The following is a 21,040-nucleotide window of genomic DNA, read 5'->3' as shown; positions in this document are numbered from 1 at the left end:
CCCTATCTAGCTCGCCAGAGAACCATGTAGCTGAGTGCTTCCGTCAGAACACCCAGAGCATAGGACAAAGCAATACCTTCTCATGGATGAAAGGAAGAGATGCACAGCAAATTCTATTCTTTCTTCCATAGACTCAGTATGCATCTCTGGGTCTGACTTTTTTCAGAATGTAATGACTCCGGCCTTACTGAAACCTCTGTAAATGGGGGAAAGACTGAATGCTTTATCTCAACATTACAGAATCACAGAATGGCCAGGGTTGGAAGGGACCTCAAGCATCATGAATCTCCAACCCCCCTGCCACATGCAGGGCCACCAACCTCCTCATTTAATACTAGACCAGGCTGCCCAGGGCCCCATCCAACCTGGCCTTGAATACTTCCAGGGACGGGGCATCCATAACCTCTCTGGGCAGCCTGTTCCAGCACCTCACCACTCTCACAGTAAAGAACTTCCCCCTGACATCCAACCTAAATCTTCCCTCCCTCAACTAAAAACCATTTCCCCTTATCCTGCTGTTATCTACCCTTTCAAAGAATTGATGGCCCTCCTGTTTGTAGGCTCCCTTTAGGTATTGAAAGGCTGCAAGTAGGTACAACAATTACATGTACTCTTCCTTAAGCACTGTCCATGTGAACTGCTGGCAGAGACTTGTAGAGATCATCTGATCAAACTCCCTTGCTCAGACAACTCAGTGGTCTGCAGGTACATCTATCACGTTATTGTGGCCTTCAACCATGATAGCAAAGATTCAGGTTGTGGGTGTCTTAGCAGCTCAGTGTTAGCACTTCCAGAAGCAGTTCTGACTGCTTCCATGCTGCCTAATGCATGCCCTGATTTCTCCTGAGATCTCTCCTCAATTGGCACTGGTGTAGCACAAATGCACTCATGGTAACAGGTCTGAGAACGCAACAGGAAGCTATTGCAGACATTCAGGTTCTCCTTGTATCGGTAATGTCCAGCTCTATACCACATCTGAATTATCACAGGCAAGCATTTGGAAAACTGCTCTTTATAATACAAAAGCGGACAGTGACCTCATACATCATTTAACTTCCTTGTAATGAAGTTTTGCATACAATTAGTCTCTGAGTTTGCAGTGAATACTTCAATCTGGCATTCACAAACCTCCTAACACATACTCCCTTTGTGTTTTCACAAATGAATCTCACTTCCCATGAAGACAATACAGGCATATACAAACAACTTAACTCTGCCATTTACACATACACCTATGTGCTTATGTTCTTGAACTGTGTATTTTTCCCATGTATTTGTGTTAATGCAGCACACAGCTAACAGAGCCAAAATGAGTCATCGCTGTTCCAGAAGTAATGACAGCAATTCATTCATCGACATTATGAGTGACAGGTTATAGCTGCTGCACATCATGCCTTGTAATGCATTTTCCCTCCAGATGGTTCCCTTTCCTCTGCATGCCCATGGATTACAAATACATGGAAAAACAGAGCTGTAATTCTTTTTAGGCTAACAGCTCAGACTTTCAGAAATTAATCTAGACTCAAGGGAAAAGTATTTTTAATACCTTTCACAGAGCAAATCTTGCAAACCTATTTATAACTTTGATTTAATGGAAAGAATTGGCAATTAAACTAACTTGAAAAGTGTACATCTGAAAATAGAATGGAACTTTCTTCTGGTATTTTATTTTTCAGTAAAATAAAACCTACCATAAAGACACGTGTCTTAAAGAGAAATACCTCTTTGTATTAAGATTGTTCAGTATCTGAATAATTTTTCAATTAAGATGAAACCCATTATGTATATCTAACAATAGTCTGCATGCCATCTATACCTCTTCATATAATAATATTTTCATTAAAAGATACAGGATCTGATGCGCAAACATAAGAAACTGGCTTTAATTCATCCGCATAATTTCTCTTATTATTTCAAGTGTGATGGTTTCCCATTGATGTTGAAGCAACATTTTTGCTTTTACTGAATTTTATGAGTCTATTTTTTTTAAGCACTTTATATTCAACCACACCTAAATCAAGATATCGTGCCATCAACCCTTCTTATAAGCTGCTTTAATCTTATTTTAAAATTAATCTTCATACTGTCACTGAGTACTGAAGCACCTCCTTAATCTCCATATACACAGTTTTCTAGTTGAAAAAGTAGTAATAATTCAGAACAGTAAGAGGGTACATGATTACTATAAAGAACATTTCTCTAATCTTACTTCAGCTCTCTTCAGCATCTCCCACTTATTAAGGATCTTCATGGCAAAAACTTTATCTGCATTCTTCAGTTTTACTACTGCAACCTGGAAAAGATAAATGAAGGATAAGCTAAAACACTGAGAGACATTGTTTTTCATTTCAGGAAATCTTGAGGATGTTGTGTAATTGTTTTTTTTCTTCAGCATTTCTTACATTTAACTTCATTATCCATGCACAGTACCATACCATCACTATCCAGAAAGAGTAACATCACAGCAGTATAGGATATTTATTCTGGAAAAGATTCAAGTCTATTTGAAGCTTTCATTATATATCACACTCCCATTAAACATCATTCTTTCCAAGTTTTGTAGATGAACAATGCTATTCCTTTTATCACACTTTTTGCTCTATCATCTGCATGAAGATACCAAAGACCGTACACTTCATGTTCTTGGACTCCTGCTTCCAGTATTACACAGTACTTTAAATTACAGACCCACCTAGAAAAGACAGCGATCTAGTAGTCAGTTATAAAACCAATAAACAATATATTTTAGGTTTTTGACATAAATTATGACTGTAGATCTGCTACAATTTCTACTCTCATTTCAAAAAACGCACTAGACTTTCTCTGAAGACATGGTAAGGTATTCCTTCACATTTTCCCACCTAAAGTTCAATGAGCCTTTTTATGATGTCTCTTGTCAGTGGTACCAAAACACTGAAATTCACATCTTCCAGAAAAGCAAAATTTAAGAAATACAAGCCCTGCTCCTCTTTGTTGTCTGTTAAAGATTACATATCATAGGCACATGTCATAATATATTAACAAAATCAACTGATCTAGTCTTTTTTAAAGACATTTATAGCTTGGGTTGATGATATCAAAAGCTAAGATAGAGTATTTTTAAAAGGGTAAGGGAAGAAATCTACATAAATGTGTTTTCACTGTCAGGATTTCCTGGGCAGGAAAGAAGTGAGTCTTAATCCAGCTGGCCATCAATCTTTCACACACTCAGAGCTGCCAATCAAAGTGAGACAGACCCACTGTAATACCATCCCAATTATAGAAAAAGCTCCACTAGCAATACATTTTATCAGCCATTCCCCAACTACCCCATTCTGCCTGCTCCCTTTCAAATAAACCTAAGGCTTCAAGAAATAAGTTCGTTTCTGTGTGCACTTGGTTACAAACCAGCATGCTTTCACTCAGATCATCATCTTCACCCTGCAGGTCAGTGACAAAAAAAAAAACAAGATTGACTCCTACATTCCTTCTGCCTCTTTCATAATCAGCAAACTAAGTCTGTGCGAAAACAGTGATAACAGAAAGAACAAGAATATCCCACAAACATCTTTCCACCACCTTCAAATGTGTCATCAGCTGCAGCAGCTTCATACATAGGGCAAAAGTACACTTAGCAGAACTACAGTAATCAGATGTCTAACTTAAGTACATCTAAAAGTGTATCTTCTGCTTAGTGACAGATTCATTGACAAAGCAGCTGTCACTTCCCATATGGGCAGCAATGCATTATCAGTCCTGCTGCTGACACTGTTGCCTGGGGGCCTGGAAGCAAGAAAAAAAAGAGAGAGAATAGAAAAAGGTACTAGATCTACCTACACGTTATCTTATGAGGTGACATTTTTAGAGGCTACTACAAGCATAAAAACTGAGGCTTATGTCCAGACCTGAAATCCCTTCATGGTACTTTCGAATTTGAAACACAAAAGTGGATTGTTAGACAATCTCATGTTATTTCAAAAATCACATCCATACTGAGCATCATAGTTTTCCATAGGAGGAACAGATGAATCCTCTGTGGTGATACATGAACTGCTATGCAAATTTGAAACTTCAGTCTCTTTCTACTTTACCAGCTAGGAATTTGTCAAGCCACATCTGTATCAGTTTTTAATGAGAAATGGCAGGAAGAGAAATGCTGCAACCAGTCAGCATTTAAATTCTATCTTACCTTGGATGACATGGGTGCCCTCTACAATATGAAGCTACTACATAATTATGCCTCAAGCACCTGAAAGGATTCTGCCACTGTTGTGGAGAAAAATAAGCATGTTTGTCCAAGAGTTGACAAGATTGCTGCTGCTTGCAGGGAAACTTGATTCCTAGGTTTTTTTTTTACCTCCAGCACCACTGACACTGTAGGACAGTCAGGCAGAGGATTAGGCAGAACACAGGGATTTTTAATCCAACTTTGGGGTTCTTTCATTGCCTGCTCAGTGAAAGGCTTTTTGTGTGTTTGCTATGTTTTTTCCCCAAAAAACTATATTCCCTAGTCTCTGAATTACACGTGGTCATTTCATAACCATCTAAAATTGCAGTTCCCTATACAGCACTCACTTGGAGACAACCAAAGGAGTCACAGTGCTGCCTCTGGTTAACAGCTGGAGGACAGGGTTTCACACAGTTGAGGATTTGGTACCCTAGAATGTTGACCAGTATTGAACAGTGACTAAAGAATACAAACGAGTTTGTGTTTCCCAGCTGTGTTTACAATGAGAGGTAGCCATTTAGCTCATGAAAGTCATTAACGTTATTCCATATCAATAGCCACTATGTACACGCAAGACCAGATCAAAAACATCACGACTCCTTGGCAATCACAACACCTTTTTGCAGGTGTCTCAGAGCTTCGTGGAAGTAAACTCTAAACTGCTTATCTCAGGATTTGACTGTGAAACAATAATCTGACACTTAACAAAGAACAGTCCAATGCAACAAAAAAGTCTGCAAGCTGATTAGAGACACCACAGTGCTTACACATACGCACACACACACTATGTGCTCTTTGTATAAATGCACAAAGACCGAGTGCTGTTTTGATGTACTCTCTTCCCCAAAGAAGCTGTCAAGACAGAAGAACGAACAGCCATTCTTAAGTAGTTATCCTGAAGTGCCTTCCTACTGGAATTTACTAAAATTGGACACTTGATAAATATATATGTTTTTTTTGCGGTGGAAGTTTTGTTTGCTTGCTTTTTTTAATTTACGTTTTCCTGTGAGCAGCTCAACAAAAATTATTGGTATGTGCTGATGTAAACACTTTGGTTTAGTCGTATTTTTTTTTCCTCATTCCTCCAACAGCTTTCTGTACTTCTTACAAACAGCAGCACTGTCTGGTATTCTGTCAGTCACATATCTTCTGCTGCAAAAAGTAATGAACTTAAAAATAAAATAATAACTATGCATAATATAATGAAGCTAGGCCAGAAGCTACTACTGAAAAGGGAAAAAAAAGGGGGGGGGGAAGGGGAAGGCCAGCATTGGTTGATGAGGAGTAGCCAGCCCCCCAGGAAATGAGTTTGAAATGAACATATAGGGAACTAACAGCCTCATCTCTCTTGAGAAACTAACATCATCTGAGCACAGCTCTCCTTCAGCTTTTCTTACAGTTTCAGTCTTATGGTAAACTACGGATTGATGGCTGGGGAAGACTGTTACTGTTCATAACTGGATGCCAAAATTCAGGACATTTTTATACTGCCAAGAGACACCAGTAAGAACTGCCTACTGGAATCAGCAGCGTTCCTGTACTTTCCCTAGCAGCCTCCTTCAGTTTCCAAGCACAAAGTCTTCTCGTTTAGGGGCTGTCTATTAAAATTTGTCAAATCACATGCTGAAAGCAAGCACAATGAAAACACCTGATGTCCACATCAGGAAGACATCTGTGTTTTCTAAAGACAGCACTCTTTTACTCAAAATCTTAAAAAAAGTAAACATATACATGGAGCGGGAAAGTAGACATCATTCATGTGACAAAAAGGAAGCATTCTCAGAATGATGGCAAGTGGCCTAAGGACTTAAGGGAAAAAGAAAACCATGAATCTCTTACAGTTGTAAGCCATCTTTAAACTACTTTTCTCCATCAAACTTGCATAAATAAAAAGGGAAATATTTATTGAGTATGCAAATTAAAGACATTGAGTAGTGTGAAAGCCTGAGACTTGCTACCTGGATTAGTTTTGGTCTTTACATTGGCTGGAAAGAAAGTCTCTTTTTTCCAGATTTCTTAATCTGTCTCAGCAAACTATTATCATCTACTGCATCACAAAGGTATTTCACAGTTGAATATTAATATACTGTTCAGTGGCTAAAAGAGTAGTAAAATTTGTCTGCCTTTCTTTAAACATTGCTGTAATTTCACACAGAACTTGTTTTCCTAGACAGATGTCTAAGTAAGACTTGAAATTTGTTTTTAAACTAGTCAGTATACTTAAAATATATCAATACAAGTATTTATGAAGTCCTTATTTAAGAACATGTAAGAACAAGCTTTCATTGAGAGAATTCAAGTTTTCTCCTTACTGAAGATTTTCACAATTAAGTACTCAAGCTGTCTTTCTCAGGTAAGGCATCACAAAGAAACACTGTTCCTTGAACTACTACCTTATGCACAGTCTCCAGAAAAAGATGGGGAAAATTAAGCTCTCACTACTCATGGTATGATTCATTGCAAAGAAGCTTCTTAAGAAAGCACTACAGGGTTGTTTTTTTTTTTTTTGTGGTTTAGCCACTGTGCAGTTTGATGCTGATTCAGCAGACAAAAACAAGACACAAGGCAGGTTTTACACACGGTCCTTCTGACAAGAAAGTGCTTACATCAGTGATTTTTCTTGCATCTTATGTGATCTGTACATGAATTAAGCTGCAACTGCTATGTCAGTAATGAGAAAAGTCATTGTTTCATGCAGAAACATTTGTCTCAAAATGGTGAATCCAGCATTTTCTCTGTGGTAAAGGTTAAGATTAAAGACCAATTATCCATGAACGGATAATATTCATAGAATAGTCTTTTCTATAAAGAATCATTAGTCCAGACAGAGCAAAAACAACCAAAGGGTGATGAAGTAAATGCTATCCTTTCATTGTCGTTTTTACATCCACCCAGCAATGACATTTACACTGAGGTATCATCAGAGCACGCAGTGATATACACTACAGTAAAAAAATCCCTGTTCTTTAAAAAACTAACTACAGAAATTTGATTTTCCATAATCACAGATCAGGAAGGCCAAATTTTCACACTAAGCAAATAGATAAGCAAAGCTTTAACCAACTCTTCCTCATCTGCAATAAAGCCTTCAGAGATGCTCTCAAACCATTCAGAAACAGTTTGAAAAACATTTCCCAAAGTAGAAGGAAAAGACTGATTTTAGCTCTTGGATTTTTTGAGGCAAATAAGCATATGTTCTGCATAGACTTCACATACTATTCCCATTTTAGCACATTGGACCACACATAAAAAAAAAAAATCAGCCACTGTTATATACAACGTTGTTCTTTTGACATAAATAGTGCCTTGCATGAAGAGGAAAGCACACGTACTTAGTATCAAGAAGTACAGGCTGAGAAGTAAGATTTATTCAGTCAGGCTTCCTCAGCCTCTATATTCTTATACTCCTAGTGTCCATAAAAGCTAGTAACGAACGGCCTCATTTGACAATTTAAAATAAGAGATTGTTCAATTAGAAGCAGCAAAAGCTTTTTATTGTTCAATTGTAAGAAGAAATACAGGAAAACAAAGTTTAAATAAAATATAAAGTGACAAGAATAAAGAGATTTCTCTGTTTTGTCAATACCAATATCTGTTCACTTAAGTTCTTGAAAACTGCTTTCAGACAATTTAGTCATTAGTATAATCAGAAAAGACTAGATCTGTAGTAACTCGGCAGCGTCCATCTGCTGACTAGAAAGAACTAGAGTCAAGCAAATAGTTTATCATCAGATGGTTGAAACACTGTCTTGCGACCCATGTATACGTGTCTCCTCTCAAAATTTAAGAGACTTAAATAAACTACAATGAGCTGTCAGAGAATATATAAAACCAAATATACTTGCATCAATTGTTCGGTTGATCTATATCATCCATTACATCTGCATAATGTAAAATTTGTACCCATGTAATGATACATGGGCTGTCAACTGTCTCTCGTCAGCACCGCAGATCTGCAAAAGCATATTCAAATCCTTCCTCCTGCCTATTTCGTGCACATACCTCACCAAAGGCTCCTCGACCAATCACCTTCAGGATTTCAAAATCTTCTTTATGTAGACGCATCTGTTTCACTTTAGATGTAAATGGTTTGGCTGAAACAAAAGAGAAATATCAATCATTAAAAAACAACAAAAAACAAGATAACAGTAGCATAAAATAGATGTAATTAGAGTCCTGAAAACAACAGACTACTTATATATCTGTGTTCTATAATGCAATATTGTGAATTCAAAGCTGGAAATAATAACCAATAAAAACTAAGCTGAAACTGCTGTGAGTGTTTTTGCCCTGAAGAAAACAGTCCACTGAACAACATCGTCTTTTATGTTCATAATTGTCCACTGCATCTCTGTTTCATGTTATCTGTTACTGCACAAGCGAAGTTTAATATATTGAGGTATTCACTTTTGACCCTTGGATGCTATTCATTTCTCTATCAAACAGTTCTTGTATTTGATAGAAAATTAAAATGCAGATGAAAGATGACCGGTTTGAGTAGCGCTGGTCCTGATTCTGCATCACGCAATAGTTATACAGACAACTTCAAGAACACTTAATAGTTAATTCTTAGCTTCTGGAAGTGAGAACAGTTGTATTCACAAGGCATTATTTCCACATTTAGTGGAAAAACCACACAGGTATAAAGCTGATTTATAAAATGAACAGAAGAACCCAAAACAAAACAAGAGATGCCCACCCATCCAAATCCAAATCTGGAAATAAGATTTTTCTGTATTCTCATATAGTTTGATCATACAAGCCATAACATAACTGATATCACTACAGTACAAGACTAACAGTGTTCTTTGCAATTTTCCAATCAGCCCCATTTCTCCTTCCTAACATCCCTGGCAGTGCAGCAAAAACTGTACAAGCTGACACAGAGGTCAAGAAATCTGAACTTAATTTTTTCTAAGATACCTCAGATGCAAACAGTAACTCTCTAACAGCAGTTTTGATTGTTCTAGCTCTGGAAACATCAGCTCTGGCTTCAAGAAAAAAAAACAGGTTTTAAGTTCAGATAGTAATAATACAGCCAGAAGACACAGAGATTTGCACGTAAAATAAACTAATATTTTTACCTTAAACTTACAATTGCTTCACTCAGAATATTTATGACAATTAAAGCACAGGCATTGTTTCAAGGTGTAAATTTTAAAAAGTACTTTTCTCAAGTCCACAGAGATCTCAAACTTAAAATCAGTTGTTCATAACTTAAAAAAAGAATAAAGGTATCAGAACAGGCAAAACAAGTGACAAGTCCTCCTTTACTTGGAGGACATGAGTGATTTAACACAAGTATTGGTACTACTGATGAACACTACTGAACAAATTAAAACCAGTCGTTAAAGTCTTTTAACTTGATAAACAACTGATTGAAAACAAACCCGTCGTTCCTGACTTCAACATTTTTTGACCATTATAGGCCTGGCTAGAGTAACAGGCAAAATATCTTGTTAACAAGCAACAGCATAGCTGTTTAAACCACAAAACTCTTTCTCACTTTATATTGTAAGGAAAGGCCTGTCGTTCTTTAATTATTACATTTTGGAATCTTCCAGGGTTCCCATAGGGACAATGGAAAAATAAACATCATTAAAACTGATTCAGTAAAATACAACAGACTAAAATACGCTTGGATTTGCTTTAATGATTTGTAGTATCAGTGTTAGCAGAAAAGTTTGTAAACCCTTCTCTTTAATATTTTTTAATCATCTCTAGCAACAGACACGTCAATGTATAGCCAACAGTTTTAGGAAGCAAGATACAGTCCAAGAAAAGCAAAAGAGACTTGCCCTAGGAATGTGCTCTAAATAGCTTGTTCTAAAAAGGGTCAGTGTGCTTCATCATCAACGTTGTTTGTCTGCTGTGCAAACATTTGATATTTTTGTGGCAACAGCAATCTTTAGTACAGAAAATCTGTCCTGGTCAAGGGTCTTGAAAGGCATATGTTCAGACAGCAATTTCATGCATCGAGCTTTGCAGACTATGAGGTTAACGGGCAGATTTTTTGCAACTACTTTGGCAATGCTGTATGAGCTGTCATGAAGGCAGCAAACCCCAAGGTCAGCAAGCAGTTTTCAAAATGCAATTTGCACAGAGGGGTCACTGCAATACAAAAGGCTCCTGAATTTAAATATTTGGGGATACAGCCCTCTCCTCTACCTACAGGCTGATCTCCTCTAACAGAATCATAAGCAAATTAACAATTAGAAAATAACATCCCCTTTATCAGAGGGTTGCAGTTTCCTTGATGAATACTACTGCCTGTCTGCAGCTCTTTAATAGCAAAAGGTGCCATGGGAGGGGTGGGCATTTCCTTTAGCACTTCATTCAATAAACAGAAATACAGAGCAATAGCTCTTCCCCCTCCTACATCCCTTTTCACAACCACTAAGAAAGCACCAAGGAGTAGCAGTTAGTTATGCCAAATTGAATTTTCTCTCCTCCAAAGCAGCACAGAAGTACAGGCAGCATGTCCCCTGGCTCGTGTGTTCATTCAGCTCAGAGATTCTCAACTTAGCAGGAGCACAATCTCATTATATAAAACTTATGGATTTGCTAGTATGTCATTTATGGCCACAAGCTGCTGAGTTGCATATAGAGACAGTTATTCTGAAAAATATTGATATGTTGTTGTTATTGCCACAGAGGTGGAGGGATACATCTTTATCTGTAAGAATTACTCTACAAAAACACTGGCCACCCAACCTGGCCAACACATTGGATCTTGATCTGCCTGGGAAAACTGAACCACCATCCTCTTGGCAAAGATTCCTTACACTTAATCAATTACATACGGCAAGAAAGAGCCATCTGACAACTCAGCCTCAAGGGAAACCAACATACTAGAAGCTAGGCTAAGCTATTTTCTAATGAGGTGAACCTGTCATGACTATTTTAAGTAATTTAAGTCTCTATTGGTTGTTCCTCACATTTTATGTTCGAGACATTCATTCCACTTCTGTTTACAAAGCAATCAAACCAGTCAAAAAAACCAACAGTATGAGAAGAATTCTATAATTGTTTCAAACTCTTCTAGCTAAAACCAGTCTGTAACTTCACCTGGAGTAACACGTTAAAAGCACTCTAAGCCAATCACCAGGGCTTCCTCTGCCTAACCAGACATACTGAGGAGCATGCATTCCAGCTCGTATGGGTTCTGAAGTAGAGACATCAAACTTGAAAAGCCTAGCAAGGTACAAAGTGAAGCATTCTGTAAGCAGTGCTAAGAAATATTTAATACCAAGATATTTAATTTTCAAACTGTTGGAGATAAAAGTCCACCTCCTGAAGAGCTGATGGGGAGGACAGCAACACTGTCACCCCAATGAAGTTTAGTACTGCCATTATAAATGTGCATGATAACAAACAACAAGCAATAGTAATTTAAAAAGCAACACAAAAACACACACAGAAAATAGAGCAGTACTGGAATCTCATTTGCAAAGTTAGTCTTCCTGTCTTGTTCTCTTTCTCTCCAGTTCCCAGTCTGCAGATTGCGCAGAGCAAGCCCTGAAATTCTCATCTGTCAGGGCTGACCTCTGGCTGAGGTGGCAGAACTCCTCCTTTCTCTGTCCCTCATCTGCAACTGACCCTTTCCCTCCCCACCAAAGCACTGCAGAGGACTGGAGCTGCTTTATGCATGGGCTGAAATTAAACCCAGCGAGAGGAGGATCAGATTGACTGTCTAAAGAAAGTGCTGAACATCTGCAGGCCTGGAGCTGCAACTAACTATAAACGCACACCCACAGCTGATTCATAAAGTTAATGAAACACAACAGGACAATGTCAGGGAATTCTAAATTCTCCTTGGTGCCTCAATGATGCCAAGGTTATTTTACTGGTAAGCAGGACAACTAACTCAGCTTCGATGAAAGTGTGCATCTTCTACTCGCAGGTCTCATGAAGGTATCTATGCCCTGACTCTCCAAGGAATGATAAAATGTGCTTCCTCCTCAGTAATCCTGGTGTCACACAGCAAAAGCAGCCTTCTGCCCACTACACTGCTCCATATAACATACCTCAGTAAGCCAAAGATTTAGAAACTAAATGCTGTATCCATCAGAACTGTTGACAGAAATGATGGAAGTTCATTATGAAGGACGACAACAACAAAAGAACAACAACAAAAAAAAGAAAACAGCAGCCATGGAAAAGCTGCTTGCCATCTCAAGAGAAATCCTCCTTCCCTTCACCAGTTAAAAAATAATTATAAAAATACACAGAGAGCGTTCCCTTGCTAAGGAGAAAACCCACACAACCTGAGACACTGTCACACCACAAACTCCCAGAAGGCTCTTGGCTTTCTCCTACCAGTTCTTGCAAACACAAAACCAACAAAACAAAACCGAAGAAGAAAGCAGAATACACCGAGATCTGCAGCTTTGAATTTGTGCTAAATTCCTGAAAGTTAACAAGTGTTTGTATTTCACATGTTCAATCTTGAAATTATTTTCAACTGGCTTTATCAGTCGTGATTATGAAATGCAGTTAAGAAAACCACAACTGGATGCTTCAAAAAGGTTCAGAGAAGAGGTGTGAGAATGCTCCGTCCGAAACCAACACAACTCCTCTAAATAACAGACAGTCAGCAAGGCAGAGCTGCTCAATTTAACTAAGAGATGAAGCATCCCCTCCTCTCTACCCACCTAAAACTGGCAGGGCAGCACAAGAAAGCTTTCTGGCAGCTTCTTATCTCCTTGGAACATATCAGGGACAAAACATGGCAGATAATGGCCGAACCACAGAACTTTATTTAAGACTATGTAAAAAAAATACAAGCCTCAAATACCCTTCTCAAGTTTTCACTGTTAAGATTCAATTTTCAGTCCCTCAGAACATTTTTAACATGTTTTTCCTGATGAACAATTAAGTGCCAACATCTGTATGCACAAGTTAAGAATCTGTCATTTTCCAAGAATGAGAAGTATGTCCACAAATTCCTGTACTATGGTACAGACAGACACAATATTCTGGATCCTGAGGGAAAAGAAAAAAAAAGTAATCTGTTCTCATCTAGGTCAACTGGAGACCATCCAGCCATCTTTGGCTGCAACTACCACAAAAGATTCTTCAGCAGGAATTTTAAAATCAGAGACAGAAATAAAATCTCTTTCCCAAACATACTAGAATAGTTCTGTTCCACCCCAAAGTCTCAAATGAAAAATAATCCATGCATTCATAAAACATTTGCTGCAGGTCTGGGTAACCCTTCCACACTACATCAAGATACAGCCATTGCTTTTTTGCGTTACTATTCTTTCTCATCGCACAAGTTTTGGTGAACCACTTTATGTTTAAATATTATATCAACAGCAAAATAAAATATTGAACTTCAATTCATCCTGCTGTGCACTGAATTCTGATGTGGTTCTTGTAGCACTGTCAGTACAATCTTTACCACAGGACTCCTCTTCCACCTAGTAGACTGTGTAGAGGTGCTCTGGAAGTAAAAGAAGAGCAGTGAAAAAAATAATAATAATATCATAGAATCATAGAATGGCCTGGGTTGAAAAGGACCACAATGCTCATGTAGTTCCAACCCCCTGCTATGCACAGGGTCGCCAACCACCAGACCAGGCTGCCAGAGCCACATCCAGCCTGGCCTTGAATGCCTCCAGAGATGGAGCATCCACAGCCTCCTTGGGCAACCTGTTCAGTGCGTCACCACCCTCTGTGTGAAAAACTTCCTCCGAAATATATGTAGTATTTAGAAAACCTGAAAGGCTAATAAGGGAAGAAGGTGGTCATCTGCCTGTAAAGCTGAATGCTGCTTAGGCACTATCCCTCATACTGAATGTCTGTAGCTGTCTGACAAGACAAGATGAAACTTCACATTCCTCAGTAGATGACATAACTGAATTTGCTGTTATTTGACTGCCTAGAATCACTGCATGCTTACACTCAAATCAACTGGACCTGTGTTTAGAATTACTAAACGTTCTGAAGAATCAAACTAGAAGTAATCCTTTTGAATGTCTGTTTAGAATTTATAAACTCTTAAGTCCTTAATTTGTTCACATAAAAAGATATCACCATTTAATGGCTAATCTCTTGAAAAATACTACCTTACTCTTCATGAAGATTATGAGTTGGCGACTAACTGAGCAATGTGAGACTATTATTTAAGAGACAAATCATGCAACCACACAGCAAGTTTCTATGAGTGGGGGAAAAAAAGGGAGAGGGATGGGAATGAGCACCTGTCAAGTAACAGATTTCCCTTCTGAAGAATGGTATTTTCTAACCACAAAGGATGCTTGTAAAGCCCCCTCAAGGGTGCTGTGGAGGCATCATTAATTCCGCAATTTGCTTTGTTCTGCATGCTTGGTTTTGCATTCTTAATTAAACAGTCGTTCAAAATATACAATTTAGATAATTCTCTCATCTGAATAAAAATAAAAAAAATAACCTCTAGAAATTCTGCTGCATACCATAATAACATAGGAGTGTCTTACCCGAACAAAGGCAGTGACTTGGGCCCACCGAAGGCAGGCACCTACCTACCGCTGACTGCTCAGCAACTGAAGGGCCTGTGCTTCAGGCTGCTATTCACTCTCCATAAGCTGCCTCCTTATTTATATTTCACAGCACTTTAAGAGTCCTCCATTTGATTTCTGAAGACAAAGGAAGAAGAACGCTAAGGACTTAGTCCAACACCTAATATTGCAGAATGAGTTAGACTACTTTCTCTTTCTCTCACAAATAGATGATCAGTTTTACCTCTTCCCTTCTGCAACTCTTCATCCCATTGCTTTCCATCTCAGTTATTCAGTCCCACCTCCACCCCAAGAACCAGCACTCAGCATCACTCTGCTTTATCCCCATGTCATTTTACCATGCAGCCACCTCCGGTTTTTCTGCATCCACACTTCAACCACTTTTAAGTCAGTCTGCTCATGGCTGTCCTTCTTCACCAGCACATCCCCATTCCCTCATCCTGCAAGTCACAGAAGCCTCCAGCTGAGCCTAGCTCTCTCTGCAGCTCTAATTACTAGTTTTGTGGTTTCCTCCCTTTCCTTCCTAATTCTCTTCTGCCCATCTGAAGTGTCTCTACTGAAGTCCCGGCGCTGGCAATGAAGACCTGCCACCACCCTTCCTCCAGTTTCCCAGTACATTTCCTTTCTCACCTTACCACAACTAGTTTTGAAGGCTTCGCTCCCACTTATTTTCCATTAAGTTGCAGCAAACTAACAAGTACTTGAACTGTACAACAGTCCCTCCTTTTCATTTACAATTTTAAAGTCTGTTTTTACGTAAAGAAAATATACTTTGGTCACATCTAATGTTTTGCTGATACTGACTTATGTGAGCAACTCACTTCACTCATTTCAATTCCAAGAAAAAGTAGTAAAAACTTTGTTAAACTCCAAAGCTCATTTAATCTCTTTGAGTTAAAGGATAGTGGGGGTGATCCTATTCTTCACAAGCTCTTCTCTGCTAAAATGACTTGTTTGTGTGGCTATATTTTTTTAGCACCTACATACCCTTAAAACTTGTAAAAATGCACACCTGCCAAATCTCACACACCGAGCATATGAATGATTTGAGCCTTGTTTCGTTCCTCCGTCACAGTGCTTTTATCCTGAAGTATTCACTAGGCTTTATTTCAGACCCATCCCAGCAAGCTGCAAGGGCCTCAGAGCAGAAGGCTGATAATAGAGTCAAGCTGTAATAGCAGACACTGTTCTACAGCATGTCAGAGGCAAGCACCCACCAAATGAACTGACGTATCATGTAACAGAATACCTTCTTTCCTCTTTACAAGCATAGCATAAGCCTGCTCAAAACCACATGAGTACACCCCAGACAGCATATTTCACTGATGCTGTTATTCATGTTTGCATTACAACAGTTCTCCAAAGTCCCAGTCACAAGAACTCCTGAAGATGAGTATCATACGAGCACATTCAGTTACAATTTTCATTCTGCCCCCATGGACAGCAGGTTTAAAATGAAAGCTGCTGTCTGAAGTCATGCAGTTGTGATCCAGGCCTCAGAGCTAACTGAAGTTCAAACATGAAAAGCAAGTTCAAAATATATCTAAATGATTCTTTTCTTTCAGTTATCAACTCTGTCATCAGATAAATTGATTTTTGAATGCTGCCTGCATTTATTTTACACTGACTGGTATGTCTGATAGGCTGCTCTGAAATCAGCAGAAATGAAATACTACAATGAAATTGTACAGGACTTCATTAATATACCACAGTAAAATGTTGATTCTGAGCATCAAGTCCCTAAGTACAATAACAAAAAATACACTACTGCAGTTTCTTTGACTGCTTTCTACAATTTCAAGTTCCTGTTCACAAAATGCAGCACCATTCCTAAAGCCGCAGAAGTTTTTCCACCTCCATAGCTCAGTCTATATGCCACTCCCCATACCATTTCAATGCCATCACCCCATATTAATTCCACTGCAATGTAACAGCACACTTTTTGCTTGTTCTCTGTATGCAAGCTGAGTAATGCAACTGGTTCTTATACACTGGCACAACCATAGAAGCATGAGTAGTTTCATTTGTTTCACAAAATATGATTTTAAGTCATGATTCAACCATGACTTTAATAACAGTCCTTTAATAACTTATCAGCACTCCTAGAAGATCTTCAGAGAACTTAGCTTTAATGTAATCCTTTCTAATTAAAATTTAAAAAATCATTTGAAAGTTCAGTACCATTCGAATGTGAACTGCCTACAATAAACCTGACTTGAGCCTGATAAAGTGTTCTTTCTTCTCAAATGGGCCAAGTACACAACTGTGCAGCAGATCTAGCACTCTATCTCTCAGCTACAATCATCTTTGCTTTCCTCCTGATTAAGAAATCACTGTAAAATAATGCTGATTAATAATCTTTTACTTCAATTTCACCTCATGGCAACTTCAATTACTCAACCTTCAGTGCATTTGAATCACTGAAATCTACTACTACTTCCAAAAATATCACTAATAGCCATTAATAAAAACTTCTAACAGAATCTTGATTTTGACAGTAGTGCAAACGTTTTCCTAAGCAACCAAAGGGTTTTCAAAGCACCTTTAGGGGGTGCTTCAAATTAAACCCTTAGAGTTCCTAATGCAGCAGATGAAGGGGTTCTCACAGAGCGCTGCCCTGCATGCTATTGCATGAAACATGCTCTGATTTCAGCTGACAGCTATGTCAGAAAGGACACCTCAAACCCATGAGCTCTTACATGTATGTGTTCACAGGGCAGTGAAACTTAAGTATTTTTTAAATCTCATTCCCTGAAGTAACAAGAAGATGCATTGCCATATGCCTGTTATGGTAGGCTACACTCAGATTAAAGCATTTCTTTACTACTACATTGATAAAAGGTAATTTTTCTCTGATGATACTTACATAACTCAATAGGATTATTTGGTTGTATTTAACAGCTTAAGAGGAAAAGAGGTGGGTAGTAGAACTAATTCTTTTTTCCTCTAAGTCAAGGACTTATTGTTTCCATTTCAAAGTAACTGATAGAGAAAAACTCACTTCAATACAAACTCTTCCGAATCTCCAAATACAAGGCATTTTCCCTAATATTCTCTGCTTTCTTTGCTCTATGCTTTAATTTCCTCTGGATATGGACAAGAGAGAGGGTCATGTATGCATGCAATGCAACGAAGGAGAAACTATTTGCAAACTGTGATAGTGCAGCCCATTTGCTTAGACAAATAAAACACTCAGTGAACAGTGAAAATTCTTTGCTTTTTAGCCAAGTGTCATCTCAAAGATTTGCTTATGAGAAACTTGAAAGGAAAAGCCTTTGGAAAAAACAATGCATACGCAAAAAAAGTAATGGATAATATTTTAGAAGAGCATAGAAGATAAATTCTTCAATTTATATACAAATGCACAAGTTTTCAGGAGAGGGAATATCCATTTAGTTACTTCAATGAAGCAAGCGCATTTTCCAGGCAGGTTACTGCACAGCTTTTAGTTAGTGTTTATTGTTTTCAGTTATTACCACAGGTCAGCTATTTCATATAAATATTTCAATGGAAACTGCACTCTAAAAAAAATATGGATTCCTATTACAGGTATTAAAATACTTCAGAAATATGCTTAAGTCTAAGAAAAATGAATGCTAGGAAATAGGGGGGAAAAAGCAATTTTTCAGAGTCACCAAATGCAGAAGAAAATCTGCTAGGTACAAGTAAACTTTGAAGATTCAGTAAAACGCTGGGTGGGGAAATCTACGTATATCAATATATAAAATGAGGAGAAACACTACTTTCAGGAAATACAGTATCAGTGCAAGACTTTGGAAGACTGAAAGTGGTCACAAAGGAGTACTATAAGGCCACTGTGCTTAAAAATGTCAAACAAAGCTCTGCAATATATCAGAAGTACAACACAGCCCACATAAAAAAACCTCAAAGAACATTTTTAGGCCACTGTGCTATATCTAACATTTAGAAGAAAACAGACAAATAAGGAAAAGTAATTCAGCTAGACTACAACCTTTTGGCTTCACAAAGTCTGACTGACTCCACCAATGCAAAAACTTTCTTGCTACATTTGAAAGAAAGGTATTTGCTACCTACTCTTATCATCACCTTTTCTAGGTTTAAAAATAAAGGGTACATAATTCATCAGGTCTCCCCAAGCCTTCTGTTCTCCAGGCTGAAGCTCATAGAGGAGGTACTCCAGCCCTCTGATCATCTTTGTGCTCCTCCTCTGGACCTCCTCCAACAGCATCATTTAAAAGAACTTCTGTTACATATCAAGACCACTACAGAATACAGATACAAGGAGGATTTGAAGTTCGCTAAATTTAGTCAGATTCAAGTCCAAATTCTCTCAGCTACTTGCTTCTCCCATCATACTGGAGGTTTTTGTTTTGTTTGCATTCGTTGTTGTTTTAATTATGGTGTGAATGTTCCCATGAAAGAACTTCCAATAGCATGTTATTCCTTGGTTATTGTAAGGACTTCTCAGCTTCCTTCCTGAACTCCATAAGATCTTACGATTAAAGCTGGGTGGTTGACCTGGAAAATTGTGCTTTATGCAGCAAGACATTACATTTCAAAAAAGACAATACCTAAGTACACAAGCCTTCTTTTACAAAAACACAAAGAACATACAACTATTTGAATAGGCTCTATTGCTGTATTAATAGTTGAAATGCAGAATAGTCAAGGGAGTAAAGCTTTTTCCTCATTTGAACTCACTCAACTGGCACAGGATCCCTTTCCCACTCTCCCAATCCCTTGGGTCCCTACAAATCAAGACCAAAACAGGACCCAGCTGTCTCTGGATTGTTCAAATCCATTCAATTACAGCTGGAAGGCAGAATATTTCCTGGCAAAACTTCCCTCTGGGACACTTACTCATGTGAATAAAACATACAAACCAATCAGGTACAATAAGCCACAGCAGAGCATTAAGCTTATTAAATATGGTAGCATATTTAACAGAAGAAAGTACTCAAGTAGTTATTACAGCTGTAATTAAGCACTAGCAAATGAATTAACACAGGAAACATTAACAGCAAAGGAATCAAATACGTAGTTGTCCTGACCAACAATTAGGATTAGAGGATCTTGTCTGCCACTCAAAGGCCTGAAAACCAGATTGAACAATCAAAGATATTGATTATAAACATCCCACCTGACCACGCTAATCTTGCGACCGCATATTTAAGACGAGCAGCTAACAGGACATACAGGCACAAAACAGCTGGGGGGGGTTTCGGTGGGAAATACCTCTTTGAACTTTGAAAACCATTGCTAATGTTACATTTGTTAGACTTTTGTCACAACATAAATGAATAAAATCAGTCTTCAAGAGCTGCAAAGTAAAACCATCAGTGTCTGTGACCATACCACCCCAATACTAAATACTGCCCCAAACTAAAACCTAAGCAACAACATATCTGAAAGAAAAAGTTTCCAAATACAGAATTACTCTAATTATTTGCATCACAACAAAGAGGAAAAAATCAGCCCTTACCACTTTAGTCGTGTCTATAGACTTCTGAGCACTCTCCAAGTTGGAGACCATTCCTACAAACATTCTTTAGTTTAGTTCTGTATTTGTCATGAACAAAAATTCCTGAATAATAGACACACCGCCTGTCTTTGCTCTCTTCCTTCCCTCAGGTCAGATAAGTCTTCCAGCCCACGACTCTTTGGCCTCTATCTGGACTGTGAGCTTTGGGGCCTGCATGAGTAACTGGAATAAATGGACTGATGTGAAACTTAGATGTTGTGTAGGGAAGTTCACATTTTCAATTGAATACTTTTCAACACAAGAAGGCAGAAAGCTAGAACTAAGGGATTCTAAATGCTGTTTACATCATCACTAGAGCTGAAGCATTTCCAAAATCTCTAATCAGATTTTATTTATTGTCCTTCCTTTAGTATCTATATTATTAAAACCTCTTTTATAGGAGTGTCTTTGTAAAATGCTACAGGTTTCCCCCACACTCATTCTCCATTTCAAACGTCCTCAGGGTTTGTTGATAACAACATAGCCTAGCAGAAGAAAAACCCAGAGCAGCACAGAAAATATTTAATGCAAAGTCTACAAGAACAATACTGATTATCCTGGGAGAATTCCTAAAAGACACTCACCAGCTATCGTTTTGAAGTGCTCAGAACTGCAAAGAGCAAAACAGGTCAGAAAATCCAAGTAATGACAAACAGTTAAAAAAAGCATACAGCCACAATTTTGTTTAACCTGTCTACAGTGTATTCATTGATAATTGACAAATTCTATCATTATTCTGTAATGTTTTGTCCTACAAATTAGTACAAATAAAAAACACTTGAAATTGATATATCCATAAATCTACCCGTTCCCAATGCATGCAGA

The 21,040-nt window shown here is 38.1% G+C and overlaps 1 protein-coding gene across 7 annotated transcripts in view; it reads right to left on the bottom strand.

The window, feature by feature from the left end:
* The window catches only part of CDC42BPA (CDC42 binding protein kinase alpha), a 154,869-nt gene that overhangs the window by 104,541 nt on the left and 29,288 nt on the right, over positions 1-21,040 (bottom strand). For all 7 annotated transcript variants that reach the window (XM_090134797.1, XM_090134798.1, XM_090134796.1 and 4 more), the window contains 2 exons: positions 8,210-8,301; positions 2,210-2,293 (listed from right to left, as the gene is read on the bottom strand). In XM_090134797.1, coding sequence (XP_089990923.1) covers positions 2,210-2,293; positions 8,210-8,301 — 176 coding nt within the window. The remainder of the gene's footprint in view (positions 1-2,209; positions 2,294-8,209; positions 8,302-21,040) is intronic.

This window comes from Phasianus colchicus, chromosome 2 (assembly GCF_987193195.1).
Source record: "Phasianus colchicus chromosome 2, bPhaCol1.hap1.1, whole genome shotgun sequence".
Lineage (NCBI taxonomy): Eukaryota > Metazoa > Chordata > Aves > Galliformes > Phasianidae > Phasianus > Phasianus colchicus.
Note: the sequence above shows the minus strand (reverse complement) of the source record. Positions and strands in the feature narration are given on the sequence as shown.